Here is a 12,415-nt window from a genome sequence, read left to right as displayed (position 1 = left end):
TTCTTTTGCAAACTGTTGCTTCCGCGAGAGCGCAGTTACTCTTTCGAAGTTACTCCCGAAATGGTGTAATAGGTGTGGCAAGTTAGTTACTCCTCTAAAGTAGCAACCTGCATGCCCTTTTTTCTTTACTCTTTAGAGTATAGTGTATCCGGCGCTGTCTATGCACCTTAAGGCTGATAAACGAAGGTGGTTCAGTTAGTGTAAAAGTTTCTACAATGAAGTGATACTCATCGCCAGCTGGGGCATTATGATTGCATCTGCAGAGTAGACACACTCACCATGTCGCAACATGTGTAAAAAAGTGTTGGAAAACTTTTTTAGCATAAAGGCACTTTTTTCTTGCACCCACTCACTCTAGGATTCTTTTAGACAAAGCTAAAATTGGAAAATAGAGAAAATATCTCACGTCTGTAAGCCCAGGGTTCCATATTCCTGAAATCCCGCAGCAACTTCATGAGCCCTACAGTGCAGCCAGATGAAACTTTTGCAGCAATCAGCCTCCTTGTTAGCGGGCTTTGTGGGCTTCCCAGGAAGTCGTTCACTATGCTTTTCAGCGCTTGCACTAATTCAGGCGTTGGTTGCACCACAGCTGGCTGTTCTGGGCTGGGCTGAGTCGGCGCTATCGCAGCCTCCGCAGATGGTGTCAATGTTGCAGCGACAGTAGAAGCTGCAGTGTAGAGAAGGCTTATAACGACACAGGTAGTTGGATGCATCATTTTTTGAAGGTGACGAAAGCGGAAAATGGGATAAAGCGAATCCTACGACGTGTCTTATCACTGCAGTGTGGGGCAGAGCTCTATGCTAAGCGTGATAACGCTTCTCGCCAGAACCAATCTGAAGCACCCCACTGACAGGGGTGAAGTGCCAAACTTCCGCAGCACTCCCTTGCTATCTTAGTCTGGCTATGATGTAGTAATGTCGGTCGCTGCGCAGAGGTGGCGTTGACACTCAGCTATACTGACACCTTTCGTTGGCCTTTGTGTACGTTATATTGCGCCTCTTAGAAAAGCGCTTCATAAAGATGGGGTGGATCATGGAGGTCTGGGACAAAAGGATCAAGTGCGGCGCGGCTGTCTGCGTAATGTACACTGAGGTGCGCGAGAGAGGAGAACTTTTCATGCATGATGACGCCTGGGGCGATTTGCGTCGAGGCTGAGAACTGCACTCGCTCCTTCTTTCCCCCAGATGGTCCTTGAAGTCCTAATGTGGTGCTCTGGCTTCCTCGGCTTCCGAGTCGACATGGGTGACCAGTTGCAACAGCGTTTTGGCCAGAATACTTGCAGGATGTGCGTCACCATGGTATGTCTCATGAGATGTCCTCTCCAAAGCTGCTGGTGAGTAGAGCGTACCCACAATGCATGCCACTTTTAATAAAGACAGGAATGACGCGTTCTTGGTGCTTCGTCTTGCGGAGAGAAAGGCAGGTCTAAGGCCATCGACCGGTCACCTTGAAATAGTGGCTTATTGGCACGAACGGAGAGGCGTAGCTCTTGTTTTTTTCTTGGAAAGCCTATAAAGCAGCTGTACAAACACGGTAGTATCGCAAGTAACATTAAATCAAATGTTTTCTGATTGAAACTGTTTGCATTTTGACTCTACACTTATCGAGGAAGCGTCCGTGAATACGTTATTCTCTTACTAACAGTGTCACTCGTTTGCAGACACGTAGAAAGCGACCATATATAGCGTACGAGTATGAGCCCTGGTTAAAATGGCTGTAATGTTGACTAACTTTACCCGGTAAAAGCAAACAGCTAGCAGTAATTTTCTTTGCTCAATAGGTTAGCTACATACGTGTAAAGGCGCGCAGAGGTGACACAGACCCACAGGCTCACAACACCTCTGATATGTTACTTCATTTTTTTTTACTAGGCAGCATTCGCTTTACAGCGAGTACGGTAAGTAGGCTAAGGAGTAAGTAGGCTAAGGCAACCAGGAAGTGACAGGAACTGAAGGTGGGTTTTCTGTCACCTAGAAATCAGAGTGTATGTTTTTTGTTTTTGTTTTTGACGTAAGACTTGTTATTTGTTTTCTGTCTTGATGTTTTACGATATGGATCTACCTTCCGTTTGCCAATTAAAAATACATTACTTTCGCTTTTGAGATATTCTGTTGATTTTGAGAACACTACCATCAACTTCACCACTTACCAATAGAGCGTTTTAGTAAGTAATGTAATAAATATATTTTAAATTAAAGCAACTACGACAGACTTGACGCGTTGGCGAATAGTGCCACGTCGAATAGTACTTGCGTCTAGTAATATTTATTTTTTTGTTGTTGAACAAGTTCGCGTGGACCTAAATAGTTGGACTCATCGCGCAGTTTCATTTAAATAGCACTTATATAATCACTCCAGGTGCTTCTTCAGTGTCAGTGTAGGCGTTACCATGAGTTTCCTGTATAAAAAGTACGAAGGGAAGTAACATCGCACTCCAAGTGGTATTTTCTATGCGCGAGTAAAACCAAGTTGGGGCAGCAGCCCACAATATTGGCTCATGCTTAGATGAAGTGCACTGGCTGACCTCCGCCGTGCGAAAGCCACGTGAGGGGTCCCCAAAGGAGAAGAGGTGGTTTCGTGGCCGCGTCAGAAACCACGAGCTTTACACAGCCGGGCGTGATTGTGCGTGCCAAATCTTGACAAGGGCCAGCAGACTGCATACCCGTTTCCATTTCATTTTTGCTTCGGCCTCTTTGCAAAATAGTATTTTTTTTATTATGAGAAGGAAATTACCAAAAAAGTGGGGGATACTTAAGCTTTGTCTTTAAGAATTGAGCGTAATAGCGACATTTTGTCCTTAATGCATACTTCAACCACTTAATGCATACTTTCTATTGCATGGTGTTACTCTAGAAGTTTCAACTATGAATTACTACTATGAAATCAATAAAGTGGAAAGTGGCATCGGTCAGTTAAGCTATCGCATATGGCTGCATTCTGTGTAACGTTCAGCATGATTTAATCTACGAGCAATCAAGTGCGCGAAGTCTTTTTGAACGCCCACTGCGTGGTCCTAACGGAATATGTGCAGTAACGTGTGTGCCTTTTGCAATAAGTGCCCGGTTTTAAACCCCAAAGTCGTTATGAGAATCATAAGTTCGGTTAACCGATGGCCATGTACGCTTCTAATTGGAAATATTACTTCAATATTACATGTTGTATTGGGAAGCCTGCATACAGGACGCGTGTGTTTGTAAAGCATGAACGTTATTTTCACTGCAATTCCAAGCAGAGGAAGTTATTTTCACTCTATTTTCAAGCAGAGGCGTGGTGGTGTGATAAAACATCTGCTTGCCACGCAAATGGCCTCGGTTCTATCTTCGCTCGGACGCTGAAAATTTCACCTATTTATTTTAATTGTACCTTTTTTTTTCAGTCCCGCACAAGAGGGTGACTTTTGGTCCCGCACAAGGACCGACACCAACGCCTAAGCCGACACCAACACCAACGCTAGAAAAACGGTGCTGCATGCTATCAGCTTTAACGCTTTCGCGTTAAAAGCTGGTAGCGTGCAGGACCATTTCTTAACAGTGTATAAACGTATAAATCCGTCCACACAATAGTACCGAGAAAATTTATATCTAAGCAATAGTCATTACCTCGATAGCGTTAAAGAGCTCATTTCGCAGAAATTCCGGTGTCGCCGTAGTTGGTTGTGACCGAAGACTCATCATCTTGACCAGGACAGAAAAAAATTATTAAAAAGTGCCAATAAGTAATTAAGAAAATGCTTCGCCAGTGAGTAAGGCTTGAACCCAGGATGTTTGCGTGGTAAGCAATACACAGCCACGCGTCGGCTTGGAAACAAAGTGAAAATATCTTTCTCTGCTTGGAAATGCAGTAAAAATAACATAACTTACAAACACACACGTCCAGCATACAGGCTTCACAATACAACATGTTAAATTGCCGTAATCTTGCGAGGTACAAGCATACATTTCCATCGGGCGTCAAAACATGTCAGATTATTATAAGGACTTTCACTTTTAAAGACGGTATTTACTTTAGTATGTGTGTGCCAGCATGACAAACATGTCATGATCATTATAGCATAATATCAATGGCATGACATAGTATGACATGTCATTATAGCTACGCGCGGTATATGACATGAACGACATAAGTGATATGTCATTGCACTGATTTCTTTAAATGGGATACATTATTATGTGTGGTATAACGTGAGTGATCTGACATGTACCATATTTTCTGTCGAATTACCAACACTGGTTACCCAACTGTCGGGTAGTGTTGTTCAATGGTGCCTGTTGTAAATCAGCTGTTGACTGGCGCTTGTTAAAATAACTAAATCAAGGCTAGCGGTAACGGCTAGTGTTGAATATATTGCCTGCTAATTCTGGCTAGTTGGAGATAATGTAGGCGATAACATTGGATAATCATGATCTTGTGTCGTACGAAATCTTATAGTGTTGCGTTGCTCCAACCAGCTGGAATGCGCCAAATATAAGCTTTTTATGACAAGAACACAAAGACTCGGAAGGGTGCATATTTATTTGATGTGACTGACGTGAACAGTCAACTGAGAGGGCCGACTTTACTGGGGAACAAAAAGTTGATAGACCTCACCTACTGTGGGAATTGTTGATATGCGAAGCACATATTAGGAGGGTGGAGTTGTCACGTTAAATTCGGCACAACCTTACGAGGTGGACGAAAGTTTTGCGTACATGACTTACATGTCATGATTATCATGTTTCCGCCAGGCATTTCTGCTTGTCGTCCATTCACGTCACGGATTACCTAATTTGCTATATGTGAAGCTAGCGAAACGATCACGAGCGCGCTACAAGCGCAGCATGTAGTCATGCTTTCCGTGACACATCATGTTTGGGCGTGTCATTTATCTTAAGTGTCTAACACGTCACGTAGTACCAAATTTGGTATATGTGAAGGTAGCGAAATGGGAGCGAGCGCATCATGAGTGTGGTATGTAGTCATGTTCTTACATGACACGCATATCATCATTGTCATGTTCGCCCCAGTCATATACCTTCGTCATCCACTCACGTCACGTAACGCCTAATTTGGTATTTGTGAAGCTAGCGAAATGTCCGATAGCACACAATGAGCGCAGCATGTAGTCATGTTTAACATGACACGCTGATGATAATTATCACGTTTGCACCAGTCACATACCTTCGTCATCCATTCACGTCGCGTAGCACCAAACTTAGTGTATGTGAAGCTAGTGAAATGGCCAGAAGCGCACTATGAGAGTGGCATACAATCATGTTGCTACATGACACGCATTTAATAATTATCATGTTTGTGCCAGTCGTATAGCTTCGTCATCCATTCATGTCAAGTAATACCAAGCTTGGTATAAATAAAGCTAGCGACACGACCACGAGTGCATCATGAGCATTTCATGTAGTCATGTTCTTACATGAAAAGAATGTCATGATTATCATGTTTGCACCAGTAATGTACCTTCATCCTCCATTCACGTCACGTAATTCTAAATTTGGTGTATGTGAAGCTGTGAAATGACCTCGAACGCATCATGAGCGTAGCATGTAGTCACGTTCTTACATGACACGCATGTCATGATTTTCACGTGAAGGTCTGTCTCTATGTTCACCATACAGGGATGTCATGCCATATCAGTTTTGCGATATGTCATGAGAACAAAACCACCGTATGAGCAGCAAGCCCATAACATGTAAATCATCACATTCATACCATACATCTCATTATTTTCATGTTGTGACTAGTCCCCTATACGCCTGATACGGTCATGTTATGTTATATCAATTTTAGTATAGATTGATTGATTGATATGTGGGGTTTAACGTGACAAAACCACCATATGATTATGAGAGACGCCGCAGTGGAGGGCTCCGGAAATTTCGACCACCTGGGGTTCTTTAACGCGCAGCCAAATCTGAGCACACGGGCCTAAAACATTTCCGCCTCCATCGGAATGTTATCCCTGCTTACGAGGAGAGACAAGGCAGAATGGGTGTTCTACTAAACGGAAAAGTAGGAAAGGAGACGATCCGCAGCGGATATCTCTTGTATATGAATAATTCATGAGCTCATTACATCGTGACTTCGCAAGTACAGACCGCTGGCGTCACGAATCGTGCCGAAAAGACGAGAGTGTCAGGAGAAAATAACGCGCTTGTTCTTTCTATTTTTATAAGTTGTTTAAGAGCCCTTTAACCCTTTCGGTCCTAGCGAATTCAATTGACGACACCACACAAAATTTTCCTTAGTACCTCGAAAACAATACGAAACCTGCTGATTCCTGGAGGAGTACTTCTTCGATTACCTCCACTGCGATCGACACTACTACTGTATATAGCATTTTTGCAGAGTTAAGAGCCATGAAGAAGAAGCTTGACTGAACTTATAGACCCTGGATGGCAATGTCTTGTCCCTCTGTTAAAATTATTCTCTCAAAGGGCCGCTATTACGCCTATGCAGCGTTTCTTCCGAAACAGAAATAGGAGAGCACTATTTCAGTCATGTGGCCGATACAGAATACTAAGAAAAAGACTTCTTGTTATCTCATTCGCTAACCTAGGCCTCAACCTGGCAAGTGACAGTATACTTACCTTCGGTGCATCGGCTTTCGGCTCCTGCCACAAGAACGCCCTTGAGGCCGTTTGTGATTATCTTCACAAAACTAAACGAATGAGAATGAGTTCGTACTAGCATGAGTATTATTACTGCAGGAATATTTTAACATAAAAAGGTGTTTCTTTATTCAAGCTAATTTCTGTTCAAGATAACAACTATACTGGCTCATCTCCGCTTTGCGTACGCAGTTTTTTTTTTGGGGGGGTGGGGGGGTATCAATATTCAATACCAAAAAAGTCTCACTAAATCGTAAAATCAATCCTTGGCCGATTCCTATGAGTGGGTATGAGTGATGCTTGAGGTATCATCATCATCCTCATGGGTGACATTGAGGCAGGCCAGCTGAGCCGGGAAGGTGGCATTTTCGGGATGAAGCTTTGAAGCTGCTTAAAGAGCTTCCACATGGCGAAACGCTACTTTGGTTCAGCATTTGTGTACTCTAATGAGTAGCAGGAATAAACTAGTCATTTTTGTCATTTAATGGCTGCAAGGGCTACGATGACGTAATTTTAGGTCATGTCTGTAAATCCATAAATACTTACACCACTGGCTCACTTTTTTGTTGGGGGTATTCTGAGGCCCTTACTATTGCAAAAAGTCGCATTAAAATGCCTCAGACAATAATAAAATTCCTGGGTGAAAGGGTTAAGGTGAAATGACGACCTTTCTTTGTTAATATGGAGCAGCTTCGATTTCCCGTCGAAGAGGGATGGTACTGGTGCAACCGCGCTCTTTCAGGGTATACGTAACTACTTTCACTCATGAGAAGACGCTACACAAACTCCGGTGTCAAATTGCCGGTTCCTCTCATTGTGAAAGCACTGGCATGACTCGGCGGGTTTTCGCCGTAGGTGTCGCCGTGCTGTTCTGTATAGGTTTTCTATGCATATAAAAATATTTTATAAATGTTGTGATGGCCAAAAACAACACTGGCGCTGTGGCACGGGTGCATATTAGGCTAGCAAAGGAGGGAAAGACGAAGGGCAGAATAAGAACAGCTGGAATAGCATACAGGCGTTGTGTCTTATTTCTCGACAATGGCGCAGTCTGCGAAATTCGAACCATCCAGCTGAAGCTATCTATCATCGGCAGCAGGGTCCCTTCATCTACTAAACGCCGTCCACACTTCCTCGCACATGGACACCAGGATCCTACGACTACCGGTAGGACCTACGCCACCACTCCAGGACGGCTTTCTTGCATCCGCGGTGGCGCCGCTACGGTGGTCTAGTGGCTAAGGTACTCGGCTGCTAGTGGCGGTGGTGGTCTAGTGGCTGACGATACCGTATATGTGCGACTTGGTGCCTATGCGACGCAGTGTGATGTTTTTAATGCGATAAAATTAAGTGCCTGTTAAACAGGGCTTTTGCTGAGGTGTATATAACGTCTGAGGGAAAAAAAGGAAAGGTCCAGAGAAATAAATAAGCTGGGTCCATGGCCAAAAAGCGCAGTGCGATAGTCGAAAGTGTGCTTTTATATTTTAATGTATTCTCGATGATCGTGACATAATTGGACGCTATAATGCGTATAAAGAAAACAAAAAGAAAGCTTGTTTACGAGAACGCAGTGTTATTTCTCGCAGTGTTGCTTGAATGTTTCCCACCTTTCTACTGTGTATTACGTGGAATAGTTATCGTTGCCATTTCCGCCGCAGCTGGGATTCGATCCCGCGACGTGAGGGACAGAAATGTTCTTCTGCAAAGCACAAGGAACAAAAAAGAACAAATTGACTGTTGCTTATGGTAGGGATGTATACGCAAAAGTTACAAGGAAGTTACGACTGGAATTACAGATGTTTTCAGTAGTGTCATGTGCAAGCCCTGCCCCGCCGCGGTGGTCTAGTGGCTAAGGTACTTGGTTGCTGACCCGCAGGTCGCGGGTTCGAATGCCGGCTTCGGCGGCTGCATTTTCTATGGAGGCGGAAATGTAGGCCCGTTTGCTCAGATTTGGCTGCACGTTAAAGAACCCCAGGTGGTCTAAATTTCCGGAGCCCTCCACTACGGCGTCTCTCATAATCATATAGTGGTTTTGGGACGTTAAACCCCACATATCAATTAAGGCATCCGCGGTGGCCAAAGGACAGGTTCACTCCGCCGTCGTCAAGACGGTGCACAGGATCCTGTTGCCTAAGGACGCTGTTCATGCTTCCCGTGACGACAACGTCTCGTTCAGGACTTGTTCAGCTTCGGACATACACAAAGGGGCTGTGCAAGCTCCCGTCTACAAAGATCCCGCCGCAGTGAGCGCAGTCACCACCATGTGCTTCTTGTACGTCGCCGTTGGGTCCACGTACGGAATACCCGAAGGCATCCTCCAGTTTTCGCCTGCCATCTGAAGACTTTGTTTCATGGTCAACGCCTTGACAGCATCGAGGTCAGCACTTTTTCCTGCAATCTTACTAGCACTGAGCGCCTCCAACGCCATGTTAGACGCAGTAGCCTCACAATACCTTGAGAACTCACCAGAGCAAAGCTGAAAGCTCAGGCGTGCCCTCATGCTGCTCTTCGACCAGCTGGGCTGTTTCGCGTCAGCGCTTTCTCCGTTGCCGCTTGCGATCTCATCGCAAGCCGCCTGCGCAATACCGGAGTTTCACGGCTTCGATAACGATGCTGAAGACTGGGTGGCAGCCGTGAACGATCTGAAATCTCGTGAGACCTGGGCCGCATCGCAGAAATGGTCCGTGGCCACAGACCACTTTCGATATGGTGGCACTGGTACGAAGGCGTGCGTCAGCAGTGCTGGGCAGGCTGGGGCTGCATGGTCATAGCTGCCTTCGGCTGGATTCAATTTGCCAAGTCCGAAATTGCCCTTACAGAGAACGAATCCGAAGAAGATGACATGTTCAGGACTGTAACTGCACACTGCTGCTTAACCGAGAGCGTCCCACGCCCCACTCGTACTAACACAGGAGTCACGTGGCGCTGCGCCAGTGTCTGGCACAAGAAACTTACTACGAAAAGGGGAGACTACACTCCCTGCCCGGGAATCGGTAACGCCGGTCTCAATACCATCTTTCCTTTGACACTTGGACGAGCTAATGCATCTCGTGCCTGATACGCTACCAATTCAGAACGCAGACGAGTGCGTGGCAGCAAGCAATGTCTACTCAGAATCGTCGGAGCTACATCTACGACTTCAAGCGCAACCATTGGCCCTATATAACGATCTCTACCTGGTGCTAACTGAGCAGGAAGATGTGGCAAAAGAGCACCACGAGAACAAGCAGCCACACATGATAACCATCACTAACGTAGGGAGTGTGGCGAACCAAAGGAGCTTGGCAGTTTTGCTCAAGCCGAGAAAGATGCTTTTTGCTCACAAGTGTCTTTCCAGTGTTGGTGATGCAAACGTAAGCGAAAAGCGGCACCGTAAAAACACGCCAATGAAGGAGCGCCCTCGTCAGCTGTTCGGGTGATCTCCTCTTTGAATTCGAAATCTGCAAATTTTTTCGCAACGTAGCCCAGACCGGCCACCCAATGCATCTTTCACAGCCCACACGACCTCATGCGAGGCCCAGACCGACCACCGTGAGGCAGCCAGTGTCGCCCACCAGAGATGTTACTCGCAGATACCCAATCCACGTTGCAGTGTAGTCAGGACCAACCACTACGACGCAGTCAGGCCCGCCCACCAGAAGGATCTACAAGTTGTCAGAATACGTCTCACCATGGAGATATCTCGACCACCATAACACACCCAACATCGCCCACCGGATGCACTTCGGGCAGATTTCCAGCACCGGCCACTGCGATAAAGCCAGTGTCATCCTTCCGACGTACGTACGGCAGATGAACGAGCCAAGGTGCGGCATAGCCGAGACCGTCCACTGCGATGTAGCCAGCATTGGCCACCAGAAACGTTCTTGTTAACTTGCAGCCAGCATCGCCACCTAAACATTGTCGTCCGCTCCACCGATGTTTGCAGTCATGGCCGAGTGTGATGAGTCTGATGATGAAGGATGACACCGGCGCTGTGGCACAGGTGCATGTTATGCTAGCGAAGGATGGGAAGACGATGGGCAGTGTTAGAACAGCTGGCCAAGCACTCAGGCGTTTTGTCTTATTTCTCTACACTATAGATACATATATAAAAATCACAAAGAAAAATCAGAAATTTTTATTTTGCCAAACTGGTTTACTTTTTAGCATTCGTTTGAAGGTTACTAAAAATTTACCTCAGTCAGAATCCTAGTTGTCCTTGCATATGGTATACATCCCTAGAGAGAGGCTTCTTCCGCAGTTCGAAAGTGCGTCAGTGGGCCATATCTTAATAATTTAGCCAGATAGTATTGGGCGATTTGTGTAAAAATAAGTTATCTAGTACAATAAAGTTATTATATTAAAACAGCACCGGCTAGAACAATGATGACAATTTTATTAGCACAGATATGCACTCAGTACAGTGAAGAACATATGAATTTCATTTTCATTTTTTCATTAGTGCAGTAAAAAGTGATGATTCAAATGTTTAAACAAAAGCAGACTTTTTCTGGTCGCTTGATCTTCCTGGAAAAAAATTCTTGATACTATATGAATGAGTACAGGTTAAGTAGGCATCTAATAAATCAATACAAGAGTTTGCACATGGTTTGATTGATCGATATGTGAGGTTTACGTCCCAAAACCACTATTTGATTATGAAAGACGCCGTAGTGGAGAGCTCCGGAAATTTCGACCACCTGGGGTTCTTTAACGTGCAGCCGAATCTGAGCACACGGGCCTACATTTCCACCTCAATCGGAAATGCAGCCGGCAAAGCCGGGATTCGAACCCGCGACCTGCTGGTCAGCAGCCGAGTACCTTAGCCACTAGACCGCCGCGGCGGGGCAGGGCTTGCACATGGCACTACTGAAAACATCTGTAATTCCAGTCGTAACTTCCTTGTAACTTTTGCGTATACATCCCTACCATAAGCAACAGTCAATTTGTTCTTTTTTTGTTCCTTGTGCTTTGCAAAAGAACATTTCTGTCCCTCACGTCGCGGGATCGAATCCCAGCTGCGGCGGAAATGGCAACGATAACTATTCCACGTAATACACAGTAGCGAGGTGGGAAACATTCAAGCAACACTGCGAGAAATAACACTGCGTTCTCGTAAACAAACCTTCTTTTTGTTTTCTTTATACGCATTATAGCGTCCAATTATGTCACGATCATCGAGAATACATTAAAATATAAAAGAACACTTTCGACTATCTCACTGCGCTTTTTGGCCATAGACCCAGCTTATTTATTTCTCTGGACTTTTCCTTTTTTTCCCTCAGACGTTACATACACCTCAGCAAAAGCCCTGTTTAACAGGCACTTAATTTTATCGCATTAAAAACATCACACTGCGTCGCATAGGCACAAAGTCACACAAATACGGTATCGTCAGCTCTAGATTTGCGGTCCGCCTTGGCACTGTGAGAAATTCGCTGCGGCAATTTTATTTGGCATACGAGCCTATAGCTGTTTCTAGCGGAGCGATGTTTCTGTATTTCCACGCAGGTCACTCCTGAGCGACCAACGCGAAGGTCAATGGATAGAAAGTTAGGTCGGAAAGCCAGCGCGGTGCAAGCATGAAAGAGTTTTGCACCGCGCTCTGGCGAACGTGTCCCCGTCCTTTTGCCGCCACTTATTCATGAGGTTTGCGTCCTTGGGCATCTGCGTATACGCGAAACGGGTTTTTCCTGGACGAGTGTGACTACGGCAGCGCTCGCTTTTGACCTGGTAGGTAATAAAGCTATCTGGATTTAACATCGCGGGAAAGAGGATACCCCCCGCATTCTCTCTCTCAATTTCTGTGTCGATGTTAAGGAGACGCGTG

The 12,415-nt window shown here is 45.4% G+C and overlaps 1 protein-coding gene across 1 annotated transcript in view; it reads right to left on the bottom strand.

Moving 5' to 3' along the window:
• LOC119176957 (nose resistant to fluoxetine protein 6-like) overlaps nt 1-1,070 on the bottom strand; it is a 49,729-nt gene extending 48,659 nt beyond the window's left edge. The window contains exon 1 of the mRNA XM_075878272.1: nt 407-1,070. Within this exon, the coding sequence (XP_075734387.1) occupies nt 407-716 (310 nt within the window). The 5' untranslated portion in view covers nt 717-1,070. The remainder of the gene's footprint in view (nt 1-406) is intronic.
• Between the last annotated feature and the right edge of the window lie 11,345 nt (nt 1,071-12,415).

The sequence above is a fragment of the Rhipicephalus microplus genome, chromosome X (assembly GCF_043290135.1).
Source record: "Rhipicephalus microplus isolate Deutch F79 chromosome X, USDA_Rmic, whole genome shotgun sequence".
NCBI classification, from domain to species: Eukaryota; Metazoa; Arthropoda; class Arachnida; order Ixodida; family Ixodidae; genus Rhipicephalus; species Rhipicephalus microplus.
Note: the sequence above shows the minus strand (reverse complement) of the source record. Positions and strands in the feature narration are given on the sequence as shown.